At 38.9% G+C, this 27316-nt stretch overlaps 1 protein-coding gene across 1 annotated transcript; it reads left to right on the forward strand.

Moving 5' to 3' along the window:
* On the forward strand, positions 1–26968 carry LOC149142834 (ras-related protein RABE1c-like). Its single transcript, XM_089449521.1, has 8 exons — positions 1–376; positions 25026–25098; positions 25187–25287; positions 25457–25522; positions 25673–25770; positions 25911–25973; positions 26134–26226; positions 26352–26968. The coding sequence occupies exons 1-8, from the start codon at positions 304–306 to the stop codon at positions 26433–26435; spliced, it is 651 nt and encodes a 216-aa protein (XP_089305647.1). The 5' UTR covers positions 1–303; the 3' UTR covers positions 26436–26968.
* The last annotated feature ends 348 nt before the right edge of the window (positions 26969–27316 follow it).

Consider the following 27316-nt stretch of genomic DNA (forward strand, 5'->3'; position numbering starts at 1 on the left):
GAGGACGCCATTTATCAAACCAAGGATTGAGTCAAACCACAAGTGTTTGAACCAGGGTTGGGAAGCCGTGATATGGGCAGAGGCTTTGGAAACTTTGGCTTTTGTGCGATAGGTAGAGCGCGACTTCTAAGGAGTAGCAGCTGCGTACCAAATTGACCTATATAAAAGGCCTGCGCTGGCACGGCGAGGGCTTGAGTTCGAATATGTTGCACGGATTTTTCGGTTCGTCTTGCAAGGCATAAGAAGCCAAACAGAATCAGCAGCAACAACAAAAGAAGGCAAAGACAAGCGAGTTTTGTTGGGATGGCTGCGGCAACAGGAAGAGCTCGGGCCGATTACGATTACCTCGTCAAGCTGCTATTGATAGGGGACAGTGGTACGTATCCCAATTCTTCTATTATAGTTTCATTTGATATTTGCTGCAATCCTCCCCTTGGCCTTGGATCTCATGAAGAACTTTACGATCTGTTATTCTCATGACCTCATATTGAACTTGTGACCTGCAATTGGCAAAATTCATCACCTTTGATTTCTATACGTCATTTTGGGAGCTTTGACCAGTGGCTTGTTCATTTAGGGCGCCTGGTACAGATGTATGTATATAGTGGCAATGGACTGTCTGGACCCCAGGGCCGTTCGACCCCGGCACTTCTAGCCCTTTGCATGTCTTTCTCATCTGTTACTTTTTGACATTTGTAGTCCTTTTTAAGTAAAAAATTGTCTAGCTCGCAGGTCTATGGTATTAGTTTAGTTTCCAGATGCCGAGAGCACCTCCATCAGATTTGAGGTAGAACCTTGTGCTTGTCAAAATGTTTCACTGCTAGTCTGTGAATGCAGTTTAGCGGACGATGCTATTATTTGTACTCTGTTCCTGATTGGAAAAAGAGGAAGGGGTCCGAGCGACACTTAGCAAGGATCATATTAATCCCATCTAATCAATAGACTAAACGCTTAGGAATCACTAGATCAAACTTTGTGGCGAATCAACATGGTATCGTTTCGCTGGTGAGATAAACAGAGTATTAAACCATCTAGCGGGGTTTCATTCTCGCTGTGGTCCTTCCCACCTGTACGGAGTGAGTTTCAAATGGACGGGGCCATGTCCAAGTTCCCAGAAATTTTGCCAAAATAGCTACCCATAGACCTGACACCTAAATCAAGGAAAATGTGCTCTTTGCGGTGAGTTCCTTAGAGGCATCCATCGTCCTGATCAATACAAAAGTATCATGCATCTTGTTTTGTCCCCCTTTTACGTATCTAATTTGAATCTGTAAACAAATGTATAAACAATCTGACATTATGCTTTGAAGGAGGATATGGGGCTGTCCTACTCAAATTTATGACTCTGTAAAAAAGTACCCAAATTTTCCTGCGTTTTTTATCTCCTTTGCTTTGGTTATGTAAAACAGTATTTAAAATTTTCTGCATTTCTTATCCCCTTGCTTTCCTTGATGGCATCTTTCCTCTCACTGGTTTGGTGCTGACCCTTTCTTTGGGCAAGGTTAACCTTAATTGTTAAGGGTGTATTTTTGCCCAATGTTGATTAGCTCTTTGCTTTGTCAAGGGCATGCTTAATGTTCTTTGTCAATCATCATGTGTTTTAATGTGAAAGGTGCACCCAATTGCCTTAGATTCATTTGCCAACCAGATCTGTTTAGATTTGCTTTGCTGTTTTCACCTCCTTTCCAGGGAGGAAAGTGAGTTGAGTGCTTGTGTGTGTGCCCAAGGCTTGACAGGGAGGGGAAAAACAAAACCTTGAATATTAGGGGCTTCATCCCTCCCTCCTAAATAGCCCAAGTCATATTAGAGTGAATTGCATTGAAAATGAAGGCCCTATTTAATGGATATAGTGCCCGAAATGGACAGAGTTTTATTCTAGAAGGAAAAGGGGACATGGTGGTACTTGGCTTGGACTAAGTTGACTTACTTGTATAGTTATTGACATAAATATTGCCAGATAACAGAGTTATAGAGATGTATCTAAGAGTAAATCTGAAGCAAGGAAGTTACTGTAGATGATGAAGGTATAGATATGTATTTAGGCGTACATATGAAGTAAACAAAGTACTAATGGGGAGAAGGTGGTTGCATGTAGAGAATGGAAGGACAGAGGTGCAAGCTGCAAAAAAATGGCATGAGGCCTTTTACATGTTTTATAGCTTTAGCAGGCCATGTGAAAAGAGCTCAGGAATATGTCCCAATTCAAACTCGCCAAAGCCAAAAGATTTCATAGAAAAGGTTTATTAGTAACTGGAGGATGATAAATGCTTGGCTGAGTCTCTACATCCTTTATGTGTTTTGAAAAAATTGAACACTTGTCAAATGAATAGCATTTTGTAATTTGCAACGTTGAAGAAAGATAGACTGAGACATCATAGCTTTTAAAAAAATCACGATCTTTTTGCGTGGTGATTTAATCGGCTGTTGTTATCAGTGGTTTTTTTTCATTTTGAAAAAAATCGCGATAAAATCATAAAAAGCACCAAAAAATCCTAAAAATTGCCAAAAATGGTGAAATTTTTTCTAAAAAATCGTAAAAGTCGTGAAAACACCGCCAATAAAAAATTGGAAAAAAATAGTTTTGTATTTTTGTATTTTTTTTTTTTAAATTTTGCTGGTGTTTTGCCAATCTTTACTGATTTTTATGATTTTTTTTTTTTTTTTATTCTTCTGGATCCTCATTTTATCCAGCAAGGTCAATTTCTAAATTTCAATGAAGCAATTAAGAGTCGATTACTTTTGTTGTTTTAGAGCCTTGGTTTGCTAGTGAAAACAATGAGCATGGTGGGATTGAAATGAGACCGTCTCCCTTGAAAAATGAATCAATGGTGCATACATGGTGCATGATATTATAAATGTGTTTGGACCTTCATTTTTAAATATCTTGATCCTAGCTTTTGAATTTACCTCTATGAGATCCCTGTGGGCATGACCCTTGTCAGGTATAGTGGCTTATCTCATTGTTTCTTTTTCATGACCCTATAGTGGTTTATCTCTTTGTTTCTAGTTCATGTATTTTTACCCGTTCATTATGACGTTCTATTGAGTACTTGTTCTTGAAAGATTGGGTATACTCCTTTTTTGCTTTTTGAGCCCGTGAGCTGGATATACTTCATTACATTGAGTATTCTGCATCAAATATTGGATATTTTCAATCTCTTATGGTACATGCTTGTATGCTTCAGTTTATGGTAAACTATCTACTTTGATGAACATGCTCATCTTAGTGCCAAGGCCCAAGACTTTGTTTTCATAATTGAAACTGTTGTTTCCAAGTTGAATCTTCAATTTCTTTGCAGGCAATTTTTAATGGACTTTGACAATTTTGACATTAATAATTTATTGATCTAGGTTGTTGAAAGTTGTGAAAATCTTCTAAATTCAACTCAGAGCAAATTTGTTACCTTTATGGGAAAGATTACAGAATCAGTGTTGACAAGTGACAAAAATTGGACTATTTATCTTGTGTTAGTCACCTTTGTTAATTTTTCTACATAATATATATATATATATATATTTTTTTTTTGTTGTTGTTGGTTGTTTTGGTTTGTTCTTTCTCTTAAAATCATAGGCATTTCTATATCCGCCATGAAGTATTTGTTATAATTGTTTTTTCCCATTGGGATAATTGCCTAGTGTAGTTTGTTACATGTTCCTGTTATAATCCGTCAATAAAATCTTCACATTTTTTCTCAAAAAGATGTCTAGAGTGGCCCCTTTTTTGTACAGCCACTCAGTCATCAATCATCTTCATTTCATTATTGATGCCCTACAATGGATTGATGTCAGAAGCATCTGTTCTCAGCTAAAACACACTATTTTTAGTGTACATTATCTGTCTTCCTCAGTTGAAGTATTCTTCCTCTTTATTATGGGCACTGCCAAGTTTGGCACAATCAGTTCGTCATTTTTTATCAATTGTGAATGTTATTCCAAGGTAATTTTCAGATAGACAAGAACAAGCTTCCTCGAGAAATCTGAGCAAAGGAAAAAATGGGATGTCTAATCAAGCTACCCTTTCTTGCTTCTTGGCATTCCATGCTTGGCTTTCGAAGGCCACTGTTATTTTTCCACGTCAATGGCTTACAACATGCCCTGTAGGCAGTTATCAATTGATGAAACATGGTGGAGGATAAAAATATAAACTAGCATTTATTGCCTCTTTTCAATGAAGAGAGACAAGTTTTGATCTTCCTCTAAGAGGTAGAATACTGATATCTAAGAACAGGTTGAGTATAATATGTGCGGGGCAAATCCTAAAATTTATTTAGACACAGGACGGAGTTCTGTCCTTTGTCATGAATTAAACCTTCCTTAAAGAGCAATGACACTATCATTTGAAATTGATTCACCATGATACAAACTACCCAATGTTAGGTGATTAAAATGGAGTAGCCTACTCTAAGAATTGGCTTGAGCTAGAGTTGATGTCTACTTAAATGTGGCTTTTGATTATAAACAGATATGGGTATGGTTGAAATGTAACAATTTTATGCTGAACCAAGCCATTAGAAAATCATATCTGATGATAATAATGAATGAAAAATATGAGGTCCTGTGTTACAGTGATATAAATATATCCTATTACAAATAGTCAGTGATTATTCATCGTGTCTAATTACTAATCTAATTACTTCATTAGTTTTGTTCCAGGTAATAACTAGCTTCCCTTTCTTGTGATGCTTTGTCCTCAATGCATTGGGATAAAGCAGGGTAATGTATGAAAGGATTTGTTTTACACAACCTCCCAGTGTAGCATCATTCCTCAGATTGGGTGCTTCTAGTTCAGCATAACAACTATTATTCATAAAATACTTTGATTGGTAGTGTCCTTTTGTTGAAGCTTTGATAGCATAGATGTATAGGTTCAGATGTTTATTCCTATCATCTCATTTATGACATTTTTTGGTCACAAATTGAAGCCACATATAACTACTACTGTTGGAGTTCCACTTCCAATTATCGTAACTTTCTTTTATGATTATGCATGTCAAGTGAGATGGGAATTGATTCATATAAGTTGTTGTCTTTTTCATTCCCAAGTTTAGCTAATAGATTGTCTTCTCAGGTTCATTGTAAATATGTCTAAGGCAAGGACTAAATCTACTTATGCTTCTAGAGCGTTTGTCGGACATGAAGAGTGTTGTCTTTGAGAACGTTCAATGGACATGGAGAGTAGTATAATCTTGCATTATGAATTAAGCCTCGTGCCATTTCTCCTCACCTGAAACAACCTTCCTTCAGCAATCATCAATTGGAGATGGAATTTGAATGTGGGATGGATAAACTGATTTAGTGTTTGTGCTATGGAAGTTTTGATAATGATTGTTACCTTGGCCTTCTTGATGCATGCCTGGAGTTGGGGTTTTAGCTTGAGTAATTTCCATACCTCCAAGGGGTTGATTCTTTATTTGTTGACTAATAATATTTCTCTCTTTGCCAAGGTGGAATGTGAGTACATAGCTTAGTTTCTTTGTATAGGTGTGTGTTTTTAAATTTCATGTAAATTTGCTCCTGTAGTAATTTTTTCTTCCGAGGAAACTTTCGCTGTGTCACTTCCATCTTTCTTGGAACGTTCAGATGGAGGTGTCGCTCAACTGCCACCCACAATACTAGCTGGTAACCCCTATGGACTTGTTCCTGATGAAATCAAGTGTTGTTAAAGTCTTGACAACCTACTAGATGGGCACACACATAGGGCAGAGACCTATTGTCACCTCGGTTTAAGTCCATGCTACGTAGGCCCAACACCCCCACCAAGGAGGGGTCCTTTAAGTGCCTTATATTGAGTCATCTAGACTGGAGGTGTTTGCATCTATGAGTTGTCTAGTTGTAAAAAGTGTCACTGTAGTAGCTGAAAAGTAAACAACAAATATTAGTAGCCTAAAATTATTAAAAGTATGTCATGCAGCCTATGGACTTTGGTCTACATTGAAAATTATAACTAGAATATCTATATCTTTTGATTTGGGGCACTGGTTGCCGAGTTGTGACTCAAAACAACTTGCTGTCTTGTGTAGTAGAATGTAAAATCTGCAAAAAGTATAGAGACAACAATCATAATTTGGGTATGACAACCACCCTACAAGTGCCTTTGCATTTTCAGATAATTAGTCTAGGGGTGGAAAGTGTATGAGGGTTAAAAATAGAGGCCAATGACTAGATACAAGTGCAAAAATAACTTGAATATAAACCTTGTACCTTTTCTTGGTAAGATCTAGTAGTCAACTCTATTTTTTCCAAGATATAAACTTGCTAATAAGATAAAATAGTAAAAACCAACAAGCAAAAGAACTTAAACTAATTGCAGATTTTATTTTTTTCCTTTTCTTTTAAAATTTATTTTGAGATAGGAGTGGTTGTTGTATAATACATGTGCCATATGCCTCACCTTTGTCAGAATGTGAAGTCAATATTCACTTGAGTCGATATAGATGGTTTATTTTAAGGGAGTGAGTTTGGTCCATGATGGAAATTGCCCCAACTATTCCTTAACCCTCTTGATGACTTTCAAATCCGTTGAGGAGTGGTCTCTCCTCAAAGTGACATCTCCAACCTTTGATCTTTGTGTGCAGAAGAATACAAAATCCAGAACAAATTGAAACTCCCTCAAGAGATGGTTCAAATGCTTGAATCAACCTACCTGCAAGACCAAGAAAACTCAAGTGGGGTTGCCCCCTAGTTGGCTTTCTACATGTAACTAGGTAGCTGCTCAATGGCAAAAATCGTTAATCTTAGCTTAATTTTATTTATCATCAAGAAAAATTAGATTTAATTAATCCCAAAACAGTATACCAAGAAAAGAAATAAAGACAATAATCATTCCACACAATGCACAAATTTTACAATTTCGTGAAATATTACAATTTTCTTTTAATTCACCCACCAAGTGGTTGACTTGGACAAATTTCCACAAATTAGCTCAAGGTCTCCTTTGCTCATGGTCCACCATGATCCATAGTCAAAATAATAAACAATAATAGCTCAACATTCCACTTGGTCACCCTTGAAAAATTCAACTTGGTTCCTTCATTTTCTAATGGCTACTTTCTTGGTCCTTCGCTCAACTAATTGGTCCACCAAGTCTCCAATGGCTAGTTAGACCCTCTTAACAACTAGCTGACTTCACCAATGACTTTTTGACTTGACTTTTTGACAATTTCGGCACATGAGTATGCTGAAATTGGCCTGAACCTGAACTGGGTATCCCTTGGAATCTTCATAACTTGCCGAGTGTTGCCACATCATCACTTGCCTACCATGTCATCATGCCTTGCTAGAGCTCTAACGCCCTTCAGAACTTGGAGAGACCAAGACATGTGTTGTGTTCCTCTCGTTTTATAGACCAATTTTGACATATATGATATTACATGTTTTGTCAAAATTGCCCCTTGTTAAGCCTTTTTGGAAACTTGTCCTACCACATCATCCCACTCAAGTGGATGATCTTTAACACCCTTTGAGAATTTGTGAGTTTCAAGACATGGGTTTTGCTCCTCTCATTGAGTAGACAAGTTTTGGTGTAATGCATGTCACAGACAATCCAATGCTGCCCTTGTTCTGTCACTTGGAGACATGTTTTGACTTGTTGAACAAGTTTGACCAAGTTGTAACTAGCCACTTTCGTCTTTGATTGGAAAAATTTGACATGGCATGTATTCCTCTCTTCAAACTACACATTCTAAGACCAATCTGATTCTTTGACCACCGGGGACCACTTTGTATTGGGAACCATGAAATGCCTCGGGAAATGTGAAAAGTTATCAAATGAAACTATTTTGCTTTGAAAGTTGTCTGAGGAACATTGCATCGAAGCCAAGGTCACCTATAGACTTATAGACTCTTGAGCTAAGTATTGACATGAGCTAGACTGGCCCATACACCGGTGATCACCCCTACAAATGCAGGCTCCCATAAAAACATGAATCCTCAAGAAAGTTCACCTAAAGCCCTTCAACGCAGTTAGGGACGAAAGTGACCTCAAGTGGAACTTAAAGGGATAGGGTATGGTCCGACCAAACAATTGAATACAAACTTAATAACAAAGGCACATGTCTAGGATGCCTAATACAGGGCCTCAAATGGTTTTTACATAGCTCTGACATGTGACCTTGGGCTTACAATGGTGTGAATGCTGCACTGAATAGTATATGAACCCCAACTAACAAATGGGGTAATAGAACCCAGCCAGATTCTAACTTGTGACATAAGGCCTCATTGTTGGCAACATGTCTTGGGCAGATGGTTGAACTAATTGAGCAACCCTCAGGGCTATTTGCTCTTGTAGTCCTACAGCGTATGATCAAACACTTCAATCTTTTATTTATTCTTAAAAGAATTGCGGATCTTTTAATGTAGTCTTAGTGTCTTCTTTTCTGGCTTTCGCTGTTAGGGATTATTTTAGTTTTTCCAAGCAGACTTTGCTCTCAAATGACGAATCTCAACTATCAATGGATATAAAGTCAACTATGACGTTGGGGAATCCAAAAAGGTGCACCAGTAGCATTTAGACAAGGGATAACGGTGGCCAATGCATTCTACATGCCTGTTGATACGCTGAATGTTTCTCTTATTCATGCTTCTAAAGTGCAATGCCTATGTTGACATATGTGGAAGATGTGGTGATGATTAACTTTTATTTTAATTTGATATAAATGCTTTTGGTCAAGGCACAATGACTTCAATATTGTACTATTTCATACACAGAAGGATTGCAACATCCATAGTCATCAATGTGCCAACATTTTTTTACATTCACTTATAGCAATGCGCAAAGGTTTTAATGATATACTGTTGAAATTTGGTACCGGAGGACAGGTGGTTCCCTAAGGCTTTGATCTTTGGCTTAGGGAAAAGTGTCCAAAAGAATTTAATTTTTCTCCTAAAGTGGCTTTATAATTTTTATAAAGTCAAATCTAATTTAAAAGTGACTTTAAGTGATAAAGTTACTAAAGTCTAATTTTAAAGTGACTTTATTAAAGTCAATGTAAAATTAGAAAGGAAAAGTGACTTTGGAAATAAATGACTAAGTGGGTCTTTATTAAAGTGGGGTGAATTAAAAAAATAGAAAGTGAGATTTAAATGAACATTTAATCTCAGCCATAGATCTCAATCTATTTCAGCCATTGGATTTAGGGATCACCCAAAAGTCACTTAGGGTTGGATTAAGGGAGGAAAAGGAAAAAAAGATCATTCATTCTTTCATGAGCAGATTGAGAGAGAGAGAGCAAGAGAGCAAGGGAGATTTCTGGACAGGGAGGAGAAGGAGGCAGTAGCTTGGCACACATACCAAGGCAGCATTTAAGCAAATCCGTACAGCGGAATGAGCAAACAGTAAAAGGCAGATTTGTTGCACAGAAATCAAGGACCGTACAACTGATTTTCCGCACAAAAATCGAGGTCCGTACAGTTCGTACAGTTCATACTGCAGCCGTACAATAGTTTTCAGTGTTTTGTTTTGCTGTTTGGAAATTTCCAGTGGGCTGTGAGGCTCGGAAATCGAGATAAGTTATAAAATTTGTTTGCTGAATATTTCTCACTGTAAAAGGCATTTTCAGAAATAAGAAAGAGCTCTTGAATTGGTTTTCCTCAAGAGTTGTAGGGGGTTTTTCTAGGGTCACCTTGACAAAAAATCACTGTGTTTAGATGTGTTAAATGGCTGTTTGTACCTGCTGATTTATTTATTTATTTATTTATTTTTTTTCTAGTTTTGCATTTTCTAGCATTCTGTAAAATTTCCAGAATTTGTGTTTTCAGCAAAATTTATTTTTCCAGCTTGTTGAATGTATGGATATGGGAAGGGCATTTAACTATATGGGAGAAATAAGGTGAAACTGAAAACCGGGGTGGGAAATGAGAAATTTTTACATGGTATCAGAGCTTGAGTGCTGTTTGGGACAGCAAGGAAGAAAATTACAGCCTGCTGATTTTTCACTCAGAAAATTCCAGCAAGCTGATTTTTTTACAAACAACAGTTTTATCTTTACTACAGCAGTGCTATTTTTCAGTTTTTAGGACGACAGGATGTCATAGGGATTGAGGGTGGAGGATAGGTTGGATGGGCATACAAACTACAGCGTTTGGAAGGAGAGAATGCAGAGTATCTTTGAGGAGGCAGAAGTCTGGGACATCATGGTGCATACCACACAGAACCCTGTTGTTGTGCCTACTGATGCTACTCAGTTGGCTGAGTATAATAAAATGAACAACAAGGGTAAGAGACTGATTCTAGACGGAGTCAAAGACCATTGCATTCGTCATGTGAGAGGAAAGAGAAATGCCCATGAGATGTGGACAGCATTGTCCAATCTCTACCAAAGTACCAATGAGAACCAGAAAATGGTCCTGAAGGAGAAGCTGAAGACTATTAAGATGGGTAATGATAGTGCAGTTGGATATCTCACAAAGATTACTAATGTGAGAGATGAGTTGGCGGCAGTTGGAGAGGACATTCCACCCACTGAGTTGGTGCGGATTGCAGTGAATGGCCTCCCACATTCATGGATGAACTTTGCTGATGGGGTTTGTGCACGTGAGACCCTTCCCACATGGGAGAGGTTTTGGGATGATTGCATTCAGACAGAGATCATGAAAGGTCAGCTTGGGGCAGCCAAGCCAGTTGAGCAAGATGAGGATGTAGCACTGTCGGCAGGAGGCAAGAAAGACAAAGGGAAGAAGCAGGCTTCCACAAGCAATGGTGGGGGCAAAGGCAAAGGTAAAGGTAAACAGGGTGACACACAGAAGGACTATTCCAAGGTGAAGTGTTGGAATTGTCAAAAGATGGGACACTATGCAGTTGTGTGTCCGGAGAAGAAGAAGAAGAAGGGGAAGAACCAGAACGTGGCAGCTTCAGCAGAGGTTGAGGACTTTGCAGTTCGTTTTGACCGAGAGTTTGGGTTCACTGCATATGAGTCCTCTAGTGCAGGATCACCTGCCACACAGGTTCAGAGGGAGCATGCTTTTCCCTCGATTAGCGGAGCATCTTCGGGTATCTGGTATGTGGACAGTGGGGCTTCACGTCACATGACAGGAGTCCGTGAGTACTTCTCAGAGCTTTCAAAGAGTGGCACTGATATAGAGGTAGTACTCGGTGATGACAGAGTTGTTAGAGCAATCAGGGTGGGGACACTGACATTTCAGAGGGAGTCCAAACCTCCCTTGAAGGTGACAGATGTTCTTTATGTGCCAGGGATGAGGAAGAACCTCATATCTGTATCAACTTTGGAGGACAGAGGATATGAGGTATTGTTCAGGGGAGGACAGGTGTTGATGTATCCCAGGGGCACTCCAGCTGATTCAGCTAGAGTGATAGGTGAACACCATGCAAAGGTGTACAAGTTTGCATTCCAGTCTCTTGTGGCATTGAGTAGTAGTATCGACAACAAAGCTAGTAGTTCTGAGCTGTGTGAGATTTGGCACCGCAGGATGGGACATATGTATCATGGAGCCTTGAGGACATTGCGGGAGATCACTATATGTGTGCCAGATTTCAGTACTGATCACTTTGATGCTTGCAGAGGATGTGCGATGGGCAAGTTTGCCAAATCCCCTTTTCCCAGCAGTGACAGTAGAGCGACTGGGATACTTGATTTGATTCATTCCGATGTGAGTGGTCGGATGTCTCAGGTTTCCTTGAGTGGATATGAGTACTATGTTTTATTCATTGATGATCACTCCAGGAGGACCTGGATTTATTTCTTGAAGACCAAGAGTGAGGTCTTCAAGCGGTTTTAGGAGTTTAGAGCTCTTGTGGAGACACAGACAGGTTGGAAGATCAAGTCCCTGAGGTCGGACAATGGAGGAGAGTACATCCTTGGAGAGTTTGTTGACTATTGTACGGAGGCAGGCATTAGGAGGGAGTTCACTGTTCCTTACAACCCCCAGCAGAACGGGGTTGCGGAGAGGAAAAACAGATCCATTGTAGGGGCTGCCAAAGCCATGTTACATGATCAGGGGTTGCCATTGTTCTTGTGGGCAGAGGCCTGCAACACAGCTGTTTATTTGCAAAACAGGAGTCCGCATCGTGCCTTGGGGCACATGACTCCGGAGGAGGCTTTTTCTGGGAAGAAGCTTGATATTGGTCATCTTCGTATCTTTGGATGCATTACATACTCCTACATACCCAAGGAGAAGAGGACCAAACTAGAGCCCACTGCAGAGAAGGGTATCTTTGTGGGCTACAGTGAGACCTCAAAGGCCTTTCGAATTTACATTCCTACACAGAGGAGAGTTGTTGTCAGACGGGATGTGAAGTTCGAGGAGGACAGGGCCTTTATGAGATCACGGGAGTTAGAGTATCTGGATCAGCCAGACCCTCAGCAGCAGTTGAGTCAGTCGTAGGGATCCAGTGGGCAGGGATCAGGCGGATCAGGAGGTACATCTATGAGGATGTCAGGTCCGTTAGTGAGCAGTGGCTCATCGAGCCAGAGGGGTGGTGCTCCGGGCAGCATGCAGAGCAGTTCACAGAGCAGTTCACTAGGGAGTCCACTGATGGACAGTTCACGTGGTACCTCAGCTTCTACAGGTTCAGGTGCAGGCAGGAGGACAGTAGACAGACAGTCAGGAGTTCATGCTCCTGATGATGATGGGGAGGAGGAGTTTCATTCTCCTATGGGAGAAGTGCACTCAGGGAAGAGGAAGCCCAAGTGGCTTCAGGACACCTTGAGAGATGCCACATCTGTTGCTGAGCCTAAAAGGCTGGTCAGAGAGAGTAGACCACCTGAGAGGTTTTGTAGCTATATGGCAATGGCTACTAGCATCCTTGACTCTGAGCCTTCTAGCTATGAGGAGGCAGCTAGCCAGTAGGTCTGGAGAGAGGCCATGCAGGAGGAGTATTCTTCTATCATGAAGAATGATGTTTGGGAGGTGGTGCCGAGGCCTGAGGGCAAATCCGTGGTTACTTCCAGATGGCTTTACAAGGTAAAGCATGCTGCAGATGGCAGCATTGAGAAATTCAAAGCGAGGTTTGTGGCTAGAGGATTCTCCCAGGTAGAGGGAGTTGATTATGAGGAGACCTTTGCTCCCGTGGCTCGATATACTTCGATCCGTTCCATTATATCGATAGCAGCAGAGATGGGTTGGAAGATCCACCAGATGGACGTGAAGACTGCATTTCTCAATGGCTTCATACAGGAGGAGGTGTACATTGAGCAGCCACAAGGCTTTGAGGTGCATGGGAAGGAGTCCCATGTGTTTAGACTGAAGAAAGCCCTTTATGGCTTGAAGCAAGCTCCCAGAGCTTGGTACTCCAGGATAGATACATACTTGCAGGGGTTGGGTTTCACAAAGAGTGAGGCAGATCCGAACCTTTACTTTATTGTGATAGGTGAGGAGCCTCTCATTCTGGTGCTGTATGTGGATGACTTGGTCATTACAGGTGCAGAGAGACTCATAGAGCACTGCAAGAGAGATCTTGCGGCGGAGTTTGAGATGAAGGACATCGGCTTGATGCATTGCTTTTTGGGTTTGGAGGTGTGGCAGGAGGAGGGGCATTTCTTCCTGGGGCAGGGGAAGTATATTGTGGACATTCTTAGCAGATTCCACATGGAGGATTGTAGACCCATGTCGACACCAATGATCACCAACTGGAAGAAGCTTCATGCTTCGGATTCCGAGTTGGTGGATCCCACATTGTACAGGCAGCTGATTGGTTCCTTGATGTATTTGGTCAAACTTCACTTTATATTTTTATAAAGTCAAATCTAATTTAAAGGTGACTTTAAGTGATAAAGTTACTAAGGTCTAATTTTAAAGTGACTTTATTAAAGTCAATGTAAAATTAGAAAGGAAAAGTGACTTTGGAAATAAATGACTAAGTGGGTTTTTATTAAAGTGGGGTGAATTAAGAAAATAGAAAGTGAGATTTAAATGAGCATTTAATCTCAGCCATAGATCTCAATCTATTTCAGCCATTGGATTTAGGGATCACCCAAAAGTTTCTTAGGGTTGGATTAAGGGAGGAAAAGGAAAAAAAGATCATTCATTCTTTCATGAGCAGATTGAGAGAGAGAGAGCAAGAGAGCAAGGGAGATTTTTGGGCAGGGAGGAGAAGGAGGCAGCAGCTTGGCACACATACCAAGGCAGCATTTAAGCAAATGCGTACAGCTGAATGAGCAAACAGTAAAAGGTAGATTTGTTGCACAGAAATCAAGGGCCGTACAGCTGATTTTTTGCACAAAAACCGAGGTCCGTACAGCCCGTCCACACAGTCCGTACAACCGTCCGTACAGTTCATACTGCAGCCATACAACGGTTTTCAGTGTTTTGTTTTGCTGTTTGGAAATTTCCAGTGGGCTGTGAGGTTCGGAAATCGAGATAAGTTGTAAAATTTGTTTGCTGAATATTTCTCACTGTAAAAGGCATTTTCCAGAAATAAGAAAGAGCTCTCAAATTGGTTTTCCCCAAGAGTTGTAGGGGGTTTTTCTAGGGTCACCTTGACAAAAAATCACTGTGTTTAGATGTGTTAAATGGCTGTTTGTACCTGCTGATTTTTTTATTTCTGTATTTTCCAGCATTCTATAAAATTTCCAGAATTTGTGTTTTCAGCAAAATTTATTTTTCCAGCTTGTTGAATGTATGGATATGGGAAAGGGCATTTAACTATATGGGAGAAATAAGGTGAAACTGAAAACCGAGGTGGGAAATGAGAAATTTTTACATATACTTTCAAGCTATAGGCAACATGCAATTGGTTGCAGACTAGGAAGGACTGTTTTAGAAAACATAACTTAGTTTATGTAGAAGAAAGCAATAAATATTTATGGAGAAGTCACTGGAGAATTCAGTTTGTTTAATAATATGACAGCATCTGCAGGAAAGCACCTCCATGAGCAATTCACAATGGAATGGGCATACTACAAAGACGATTGTTGATTTTTTTTTCTATGAAAAGGGAAAACTCAATGCCTGTTATTTCAGATGTAATGTACAGATCTCACCACATGAACAATTGACAATTTTTATCCCATTAAAAAAGGTGTTCAATATTTTATATTTCAAATTTTAATAAGTATACAAATAAAAACTGGGCTTTAAAATACACAGCTCAGTCTAATGTCTTGTGAGGATCAGACATCAGACCATAGATTGGGCCTTACCCATGTTTGATAAGGCTGACTTTTACAAGTACTAAATTCTGTATATGGACTTTAATATTTAGAGTAGCAAAAATACAGATGATAAGTTTTAAAATTTTGTTAAATTATCCAAACTGGAACCATCTGAAGCAGGCTTGAGAAATCCTGCTCTACTGCATTCAGCTTAGCTGCCTGAAGAAAAACTGCTGCTACTGCTTTCGTATTCTCATTTACAATTATGATCTTCTCATGGTAAGTGTGGACTATCTCAAAATCTCCAAAATGTCCTTAGTTTCTGCTGGAGAATAATTACCTGTAAGCTTCAATGTACGAACAGTTCCAAGTTTCCCATTACAGAACCGATCTGAAGGTTTCCCTAATGAGCCAACTGAATTATACTTTGTTGTTGGTGATCTTTACAGATGCTTATTATTGCTAACACTTCTACCATTAACTTTTACCATTCAAGTGTGGTACCCATGGATGCTCTTCATTTTTTGACAACAGTTTGAAATTCTAAAGAGTAATTTTAAAAGGAATGGTTGATCTAGATCTGATTAAGATGAAATTCGAAAACAATGGAAGCTCATGCATAGACCGCTACAAAGCATGAATAGAATAGGTGCGGATATGCCAAAGTAATATTCAGTAATATATAGCTAAACTGAGAAGAATGTCTTCCTATGGCTTGGGTAACTGTTAAAGATATCTTTCAAATCACTTGCATATAGAAATATCGGTGGAAAATTTTCCAAATTGTCCATTAAATTACCTAGAATGGGTTATGTGCACAGTGGAGTAAGAGGCTAGACAGAGTTTGTAACTACCCCCATACCATACCATCAGGACGCTCTCTGGAGTTCCTAAACCTGACCTCTGCCCCATGAATTGCTGTTATGATAAGGAGTGTAAACTCCTCCATAGACCTCTTACCATTGTCTTGCTCTGTCATAAATACCAAGAATTCCTTTCCATAAGAAGATGTGAGCTTCGTGAAGACCTCTTCCATTCACCTAAGGCCCTTGGATGCACCCCTTTCCCTAGACAAATTGCTGTCCCACCTGATATAGATCCTTGGTGCATGTTTCCACATGCTAACTCCCTTGTGATATCCCTAGGCAACGACTAGTTCACATCACCTCTTCTCCCATTCTATTGTCATATATTTTCTCATATGGTGGCATTAGGAGAGTTGTCAACTTTGTAAGTACTAGGCTGTATGCTGATGAGGAAGACTTGCAGGTTGAGTTCCTCAAGCATGGTATTCACTCTCTCAACTTTCACATTGCTGATTTCTTTAATCATGTTGTATTTTTAGGTCCCACTTTAATGTCCATATGATTTTCAAATCCAAAGCTGCTTCAAATTAATTATAGGACCATCACGATTGGACAATTTTGCCAAGATTTATTCTACAATCTTGCATTTGCGACTATCAGAATCCAGATGAGCTTGAGTAGAATTACCTTCGGGCCAGAGGATAGGCAATATTCAATGTAGAGAGTCTTAGACCATTGATCATATCTTTGCACTTAATGTTGTCAGTTAAGAGGCCTACCATCTCTATTAAAAAATCTCATGTTATTTTGTGGACTTTCAATAGATGTTTGATTTGGTCCTAAGAAAGGCCTTGTTTCAGAGGTTGCATGACATGGGCATATCAGAAACCCATTTGGTTGCCATCATAAGGTTTTGACTCTTGAGTTGGTTCTTGGTTGCCTTTGCACCCCTCACAGCCTCCTAGACTTCATCAGAAGCACTATAGGGTTCAGATAGAGGTGCTCAATCTCTATGTCCAATCTCATTGAATCTTTTTCAAATTTTGCATTGATGTGTTGGAATCCTTTTTTTGAGAGCACCTAGAGGATGGGGATGGTTGTCTTCTACACCATATCTTGATCTTCTTGTGTCTATTTGTGAATGATGTGATCCTCTTGGCCTCCTTGCTAGAGGGGTTGCAAAGATACGTTGAAGCCATATCCAATTTTTGTGATCTTTGAAAGTTGATATTTAACATTAGTAAGATGAAGATTATGATTTTCAATGCATCAAAAAATGCTCTTTTGAACAATCACTTCCTCTTTTGAGGAGAAGATATCATGATCATGGGGTCAATTCTTAGGGCCTCAATTCAGTTTGAGATGTGCTTTCTAGCCTCAACTTAGCAAGGGATATGGCTCCCTTGCTACTTGAGAGTAGTGTTTTTAATCTTGGCTTGCTTGGTCTTGGACTTGGTTGAGTTACCCCCTAATCAAGTCAACTTGAGCTTGTACCACTTCGGTGACACATTTTTTTGTTTGAAAAAATTAATTAAAAAAACAAAAACCTAATTCCTAGCACCCTAAACCGTAGGGTGACACATGTTTTAAGGAAAAAATCAAATAAAAAAACTAAAACCTAATTTCTAGCACCTTAAGCTGTACATTTGGAGTTTTGGAGCAATGTTGAAAAGTTGTGATTTAGAGTGAGCTTGGAGTTTGTTTGGCATTTATCTTGGGGTGTTTGTGGTAGATTTGGTATCTCCTATCTTCAAGCATGCTGGAGGAGTTGTGAACCAGATTCTTGTGCACACTGTTCATTGATCTCATTCCAAGATATGTTAAAGTTAAAATTGCCCTTATTTAATTCTCTCATGAAATTGGAGAGCTGAAATCTGTGTTTAAAGTTTTGTACTTTCAACCTTTTACTAGTATCCTAAGCGCTACATTTGGAGTTTGGGAGCAATGTTGAAGAGTTGTGATTTAGAGTGAACTTGGAGCTTGTTTGACATTTCTCTTGGGCAGTTTGTGGTAGATCCCATCTTCAAGCATGTTGGAGTTGTAAACCGGATTCTTGTGTCCACTGCTCATTAATCTCATTCCATGCTAAAGTTAAATTTGTCCTTATTTAATTCGCTCATGAAATTGGAGGTCTGAAATCTGTGTTTTAAGTTTTGTACTTTCAACCTTTTACTAGTTTTAAGTTTGGACTTTGAACTTTGCATATTAAAATAGGGTTTGCGATGTTGCATATTTGAATTTGTAGATTTCTTTCCATTTAAATTTTACCAAGGCCCCAAGAGTCAAAAGCAGTAATGGATCCATTTTAAGCTTGTTGATGAGGAGATGTATTGCAGATATTGCAAGAAACACATAAAGTTGGGGGGTGGGGTGAAGGGCGCAAGGAAAAAAGAGATAAATGCCAAAATAGGGAGAAAGAGTCAACTTACCACAACGAGAGAAAATTCTGGTGTTGAATTTAAAGGATCTTCCGCTCTCCCTTCTAACAATTTCAGGGTCTCCTTTCTTTATGTTCCTCCTCACCATGAAAGAGAACGGTGAACCAAGAGAAAAGGAACATTCAAAATTATTTTGCACCTTGCCACACATTTGCCAATGCCTCTTAACAAGGCCACCTTACCATTGGAAGAAGCAGTATGAAGATGTTGCTTTGAATACATAGGTAGATAGTGGTATGATGTAGATATTCCATTCAATGCTACTCACTCACCTTATTACCAACCTATGTGGGATTTCATTATTTTTGCCAAAAGGGGCTCTATGTATGACTTGAGGGGATCTCGTTTGCAGAAAGAAGTTCTGTCCATAAATGAATACTGGAAGGATTTTAGAAAGTCGTGGGTCAAAATAGGTTGTGCCATCATGGTAGATGGATGGATTGATGGAAGGAATCGTATATCATAATTTTTTTTTTCTCTTTTACCCTCAGGGAACCATTTTTTGAGATTGGTTGATAGATTTGATAGATGAAAAATGCAAATCTGTTATTTCAGCTTTTGTATAAAATTGTTACATCATTGGGGGAGGCAAATGTTGTTTAGAGCATCACAAACGATGCCTCTAAGTATGTTCTTGCTGGCAAGATGTTTGAGGCCAAATGCAAGACCATATTTTGGACCCCGTGTCGCACAATGTATAGACCTCATGCTTGAGGAGATAGGAAAACATGATTGGATCAAGAACATTGTAGAACATGTTGAGAGTATTACAAACTACATCTACAACCACTAGTGTTTTGAGCATGACGAGGAAAAACATTAGGGGCAAGGACCATGTTGGTTTTGCTATCACGAGATTTGCAACTCACTTCCTCACATTGCAATCGCTCATTCCCCAAGCATAGAACTTGTCAAGTGATGAATGGGATGAATTTCAATGGACTTTCAAACAAGATGGAAAAGCAACCAAAAATAATATTTTTTAGAGCACTTTTGGAAAAAGCAGCAGGTTGTGAAAATTGATTGAGCCCCTTGTTAAGGCATTGTGGTTGGTGCATGGGGAAAAATTGGCCAAGGGTTACATATATGAGGTTATGGTTCATGCAAAGGAGTAGATAAAGGCAACATACAAGGATGGAGTAGCTAAGTATGGGCATATCTTGGAGATCATTGATAAATGATGGAACAATTGACTCCATTGCTGTACACATGCAACTGGGTATTCTTTGAACCCAAGGTATCATTATAGAGCTTAATTAGGAGAAGATCAAATCGGGGAGGTCAAAATGGATTATATAAGTGCTTACAACACATGGAACTTGATTAGAGTGATTAGTGGTTTCACTAGAGCCATGAGTACCTTTGGCAAAAACCTAGCAATAATTGCAAGAGATGTGGACCAACAGGTAAGCAATTCTAGAATTCAAAGTTTTTTCAAGTTCAATTGTTCAAAGTTTAAATACACAATTTTTTAGCCAAAGTCACAATCTAATTTGTTGAACTAACTTTGTCCTTGCAGCGGATTGGTGGAAGTCATTTGGTAGCCAATGTCCTTAATTGCAAAAGTTTGTGATTCAACTCTAAGTCAAACTTCTAGTGCTTCTAGGTGTTAGTCCAATTGGTCTGGTTTTGAGTGGTTTCACATGAAATTGAGAAACCTTTTGGATTGAAAATGGTAAATGATCTTGTCTTTGTGCATGGTTTATAGTATTATACCATTTGTAAGGGCTAGAATGATGACATAAGCCCTTCCCATGTCTCCCATGGTGAGACACATCCTCAGCGAATGCTGGAACCAATGTGGAAAAAGTCGACTTCGGGATTAGATCGGCAAGGGTCCAAAAATTGAAAAAGTCATTAAAGTCGGGAGGTTTTTGAAAAAATGGCAAAAACTTGGCAAAATAAAAAAAGGTACTAAAATATTCATTTTATTTATTTATTTATAGCATTTAAAGTATCCACAACATCAAATGAATTCCTTTCCACGTAAACATGAAAAGAAAGCTAATATAAAATATGTATATGAAGTCTAGTGCTACTTCACATCAATGTGGAAAAAGTCGCGATAAAATCGCCAAAGTCTGATTTTTTGGACTAGTCGATTTATCGACAGACTTTTTGACGATTTTTTCCCAATTGAAAAAGTCGGGATTAAACTGGGTGTTTTTCCAAAATATTGTGGGTGAGGTCGTTTCTTTAATGACTTTTTAATTTTTATTTTTTTTGAAAAATTGAGATTTTATCGAAAAAGTCCAGATAAAATCACGAGTTTTTCCAAAAAATCGTGTGTGAGGTAGTTTCTTTAACAACTTTTTGATTTTTTTAAAATGAATAGATATATATATATATATTTTTTTTATTTTTTTTTATTTGTCAACTTTTTCAAAAACTTCCTGACTTTAATGAGTTTTTCAATTTCTGGAACCTTGCTGATTTAATCCCGACTCCGACTTTTTCCACATTGCATCACATATCAAAATATGAATCAGGCCTTGAATTTGGAGTCCTCACTCAGTCTCATCTCTCAAGAGTCAAAATATCAACAAAAAATATAAATGTATATCATGAGTCATCTACATGCCATAAAGTAATTAGTCACTCAGATCCTCTGCCCCTTTTACGGGAACAGGGAATGGCTTTGCCTTTTCCTTTGTCTTTTCCTATGCCCTGTTGTCTTTGGCATCCTCTTTATCATGCAATGATTTAATGGCCTTTTGGATGATTTCTGGAGTTACTTTTTGGCAAAGTTCTATATTTTGCCCCGAAATATGCCCCAAATGGAATTTTAATCTGTTGAGACCCCTTGACATATGCTTGCCACACAACTTGCAAGGCATATTGTCTATTGACCCCCCCACTGTCGGGTGTAGGATTAGGTTCACCATATTCCCACATAGGGTCCAAATTCCTCGACATTTTGTTTGAAACTTTGAACTTGAATTTGAACCTAGGGCACAAAAAAATGAAAAAAAATAAAATTTGCCCATGACATAAGAAGCAAACACAAATGTAATCGTTGATTTTAAATTTCAAATGCCTCTTCTCACTCGCTTGAACACAGTCAGATTCACTAAACAAGGGTTTGAATTTTTGATTCTTGAAAGTTAAAACATGTAAATAATCCAAACATTTTGAAGTTTTGATTCAATCTAGATTCTAAACAATGTTTTGATTCAAATTTCTAAGCAAAAGTAAGCTAAAATAAAACTAATAGAAAGCTTTAAGAAGCCATTTGTGTAACAAAGTTTGAGAGAGAAATTAAATTACATACCTGGCAGTAGCAAATCAACACCTTGAGTCTCACGTTGAGCGGTGGACAAATCTCCAAATCCACACCACAAAACTAGTAAATCTCCTCCCCTTGGGCAATGGCAAACACCTCCTCTAGGGACGAATGGCAGAAAGAAGAGTGAAAAATGAGTGATTTTTCAGTCTTTTCCCTCTCTTATCCGCAATCTGGGTGGGCTTCATGATTTTTTCGATTGACTCTTGATAAAATCGTGACTTTTTCAATAAAATCGTAATTTTTTCGTTTTTGAAAAAATCGCCAAAAAGTCGGCCGATAGATCCGGCTAGCCCAAAAAATCGGACTTTGTCGATTTTATCGAGACTTTTTCCACATTGCAAGCTGGAACATCTGCCAAGTGTGTGGTGCAAGTGTGAAGCCGACTGGGCAGGGTGGTCCAGGTGCATCATCCTCATCCAAAAAATGGAACATGAGCAACCAACGAATGGCGATGAGGGATCCATGAAGCAACAATCTACTCTCGGCTATGGTGGAGGCCCATGGGTCTCAATGCTCACCCTACAAGTGCCAATGTGACCCTCTGGATGGCTTGGACCTCGTATAGGGATACCAAATGCCAAATGGAGACCCACCTGCAATCCTGTATAAGATCCAATGCGTTCCCTTACTTTCTAGTACTACAAACCATTAGAGTAATAGAGTAAAAGAGCTTACAAATCATGGAATTAAATGGACACTTCATAGTGGCATGCCCTTCCATAGTGGGTTTTAACATGTACATGTGTCTCCAAGCTCAATAAGGGGGTTAATCAAAGACCCTATTAGGTGGTTTCTACTTCTAAAGGGGGTGACATGTCCATGGTGCATCCATTAAGTGGTAGGTGACATGTGATATAATGGCGGAACAGAATGGGGCATTAGGGAAAGGCTCCAAGCCGCATGCCATAGTACAAGGGTAGCCATAATAAGGGAAGCCCACACTTGGGTGTATGAATGTAGGAGGGAGCAATCATGATACATGAGTTACCTCGACCTTTGTTTTTCCACCCTTTTTCATATGCCCTTTTCCTTTTATTGATATTCTTTCATAACTGCTTAGGGCTCGAGGGGATGAGATCAAGATGTGTAGGATATAGTAGTGGACATCCCTTTTAAGATGGGGCAGTTCATTGCCCACTAGGGGTTGGGACAACCATAGATTCTTTAATGATGAAAGGGGTCAATATGGACCTTAGGAACTAGGGTGATGGCCATAATGATAGGGGTAGAGCTCATGTTTGGCTTTTGCCCATGTGTTAAATGTGTATGTTCGGGCCATATTTTGCATTTTATGGTACATTTCCTGTTGAGAGTGGCCAAATTATGCTTTTTCCTTTTCTTTTAGCTTCCTCAGCCTTGGGGGCATCGTTCCAGGCCCGACCCAAGGTGTGGACAAGGGGAGGGATGCCAAATCCTTGTGGGCCGAATGGACAAATGGGGACCCAGATGGGAAATATGGTAAAAGGGGTTGTAATGAGTGGAGGGGAGTGAGTTATATGGTGTTGGGAAGCGGGACCAAGCAACCAAAATCGAGATTTCCCTATGTAGTGCCACCCTTAAAGCTAGTAGCTAGTAAAAGAGATGCCAGAGGACTAGGATACAAGGCTAACCATTAAATTGGACAAAGGAGACAAGAGTACATACTACAAACCAAACCCACTCTTTCCTGCCGAATCCCCCCACTAATCCATGTCCAAAAGTGTCCATGACAAGTAAACAAAATTACCCAACTACACAATGAAAAGCCGCACCTTTGGGATCGGGAGGCCCTCCTTCAAACATACGATCATAACAGATGGGTGAGGGACCACATCGTTGGCTCAGGTGGCAGAGATAGTGACACATCAAGCTATCTGGTGACTGCTGGCTGCCGGTTGAGGACCATCTAGGAGAAGTTTTTTCTCTTATTGATACCACCCACGGATGGTGGGTAATAAAGACCATTTAGAGCCTCATTGGTTATGTATTTTGTTCATAATATGTATTACAGTTGGTGCCATTTTGATATATTCACCCTTACATAATATATAGCATATACGCAAGTAGACTGCATACTTTGTCTTTAATGATTTGGAATCTTTAAAATATATTTTTTCATTAAATTTAAATATTTTATGTATTTTGTAGTAAACTGAGTCATTAAATTCTAATGAGACAATGCTTTCAAAGTCACTTCTAAAATATTGTGTCCAAGATGCATCTCTTGGACACGGTCATCATAACCACTATCCTTTATGGTTCCAAGGTATGGGGACCTAGTTTGCTTTGGACTTATTGGATTAGAGCTTTCGTATGGAGATAGACCCTTATGTTAGAACACATCTCCGTTGCAAACATACAGTTCATTAGTCCATCATCCAGGTGGAGTTTGGGTCTCATCCTTTGCACCTTGAGGCCATTTTCAAATCATATCACTGTAGGCCCCTTGGGTGAAGAAAGAAATGATATGTTGACGCTTACCTAGCTCTTTGTAGGCCCCCTTGGGTGAATATTTTTCTGGGTTTTGGAGGCTTCTCGGTTACTTCAGTTGATGGTCATCTCTCATGATTATCTTCCCCCTTTCAAATTGAATTGCCTAATGAGGCCACAATTTTGCATTGATGGTGAATTTCTCGTTGGAATCTGGCAAAAAATTCTTTATGAAATCCGACTGTGGCACCCAAAATCCTGAAGCTTGACCGCTGTAACTTGGATTTTCAAAATTTTCTGCCAGATTTTTTCAAAATCATGCCGGAATTTCTATTGTTTTCTGGCAAAATTGTAGCCTGTTTAGACTAAGCTCTTTCAAATACTCTTTAGATGCTATAAGTCTTTTCCTATCATCTAAATAGTACTTGTACTAGGTGATTAGAGAGGAGATTTGCAAGAAGTACATCCCGGTGCTAACCTTGACAAGATCGGAGGATAGAGCCTTTGTGGTGTTGAGGGTGGAAGTATTTAGTTTTTTTCAATGGCCATAACATGTTTGCAAATACTGACACTCGGACAGTCAATCAGATGTGGGGATTTTCAAGAAATATCCAATCAGCAGAACAAGTCTTGTATGACTGTAGAGGAAAACATGAGTCAGTTAAGTTTTTTTATGATGTGTACTTTGCTGATGATGCCGGTTTGGTCTTTCGATTAAGGATTCATGACTGTGTAAGAGGTTGACAATTTTCAATCTAATTTTTAAGTTGTGACTCTCTTGTATAAAACAACCCTTTGTGAAGCAATTGTAGTGAGCACTGAAATTTAGTTGTTAGCTGTTCTAGTTTACAGTCAGAGCAGTTTATGCCCATTTTCTATCAAAGTAATTTCGTAGCTTACATTGATGTTCGTGTTAACTTTGTTGCATACCTGCACCGAAATCTATTGTCTATGCTATCCTATAGCAACACGTAGTATTAGTACTTGATTTTCCTTGAATCTGTGATATTATGTAACCGAGATATCTGAATCATTACAGGTGTTGGAAAGAGTTGTCTCCTCTTACGTTTCACTGATGACTCTTTTACCACAAGTTTCATCACCACCATAGGGTATGCTATCTAATTTTGCACTGAAATTAACTTTGGCTGATGTTTTTTCAGTCATTCTTCTACCCTGCTAATGCTATTTAGCTATCAGAATTGACTTTAAGATCAGGATATTTGAGCTTGATGGGAAGCGGATTAAATTACAGATCTGGGACACTGCTGGTCAAGAGCGTTTCCGGACAATTACAACAGGTTGCTACCCTATTATAAGTACATGCCATTTGCAATAATTGGCTTAAGAAACCATTGTTATTCCTAATTCATTTCAGTTATTTGGATGAAAGACAGGGCCCTAGTTGGTTATAATTGTGAATTTTGTGGACATTTGACATTCATTAATCACACTTTCACATTGATGCAGCATACTATCGGAATGCTATGGGTATTCTTCTGGTGTATGATGTCACGGATGAATCATCATTTAACAGTATCCAACTTTTTATTTATTGTGTTTTAGGGATTGTCTTATTTGTTAAAGATAGTTCAATGCTTGATCAACCTGGACAGAAGAATTCAATGGTGGAAATTATTACTTTCTATTTTTGTGGGTCGTCTTCTTAATTCTTATACTTTCAAGACATTCGGAACTGGATAAAGAATATTGAGCAGCATGCCTCTGATAATGTGAACAAAATACTGGTTGGCAACAAGGCTGATATGGATCAGAGTAAGAGAGTAAGTTAGTCTTCGTTGTTTGCATATATTGTGTGAGTGGATAATTCTGTTTTTACTATATTGTTCTCGCTAGCTCTGTCCACTTCTCTATTATCTTATGATTCAGACCATTTGTCTGTTGTCATTTGCCTGGCTTTCAGGCTGTCTCAACTGAACGCGGTCAAGCACTTGCAGATGAGTATGGCATTAAATTTTTTGAAACCGTAAGTTTTATATATTTTCTTAATATTGTTTATCTTAATTTCTGGACTATGTTGTTTCTTCTATAAAATCTGGTTGCGATGCAGTTACCTATTGCTTGCTTCTTGTAGCTTGTATTTTATTTGTAGAATACTTAAAAGAGATGCCAATTTGTATTTCCAGAGTGCCAAAACAAACATTAATGTGGAGCAGGCCTTCTTTTCAATTGCAAAAGATATTATGAAGAGGCTTTCTGAAACTGATTTTAGGCCTGCGGTATGTGTCCTGACCATGAATATGCCAAAATTGATATTGTTCTATTCACTTTTTCATGCATGTTGGGGTATGTGTAAACCACAGATCAAGGTTAATCTAAAACTGCAAAAAAACTCTTATTGCAGCCTCAGGCTATCACAATCAACAATCCAAACACAGCAGAAGGTCCTGCGAGTGCTTCATCGAAATCAAGATGTTGCAGTTCTTAGTGTTGTACAACATTAATTTACGCTACAAGCATTTTTCTGGCTGTGATTGTTGATAATATGTATGAGGCTGATGCCATAAAGTACAATGGGAATGAATGTTATTTTAATCAAGCCCTTAATTAGTTAATTGGTAGCTGTGCAGCATGGTGAACCTTACTGGTCGATGTGAGCTGCTTGCCTCATACATATATAGTGTACTGGCATGATATCGTGGAAAGCTTGAATCAATCACCCATTATTTTCCGCTTCATCTACAGTCTTCTTTGTTAGATCTCCTTTTAAGGAATTGGGTACTTTTATTGATATCGTGTGCTGCATGATATCTAAAAGTCTGATTACATTAGCAATATTTTTCTTGTACAAAGTAGCTCTATTTCTTCTCTGGTTACAGGTGTTCTGATCCTTAACTGAAATATTGCCTGGAACTGTTTTATGTTCCTATGGCCTACTTCTTTACAACAACTATGATGAAGTTGCAAGGTGAATTTTCCTTAAGATTAATAATGCCAATATGATCTGGGTATTGAATGCCAGACGTGAGACGCTAACGTATCATTTCTTTTCTATTTTAATGAACTTTACAATGGTAATACAGCTTAGTGACTAGAGGCCCTCGGCCAAGTTCCCAGTGTGTATTAGACAGCATGGTTACTGCAAAATGCATTTAATATATGATACATTTTGCCTTGAAATATCAATATTGTCTGAGAAATTGTTGAGCACTACTCATTTTTATGGATCATTACCTACCTTTCTGTAAGTTCCGTGTATGTGCGTAAAATGCTAAGCTTGTTTACTGCAATATTTTGGAAATGAAACTAAATGATTTCCTGAAACTTGTGCGACTATCATTTGGAGCGTCAACTTGTCATTCAGTGTGT

This window comes from Pinus tabuliformis, chromosome X (assembly GCF_031772625.1).
Source record: "Pinus tabuliformis cultivar Carrire ecotype Pingquan chromosome X, CPIR1, whole genome shotgun sequence".
Taxonomy (NCBI): domain Eukaryota; kingdom Viridiplantae; phylum Streptophyta; class Pinopsida; order Pinales; family Pinaceae; genus Pinus; species Pinus tabuliformis.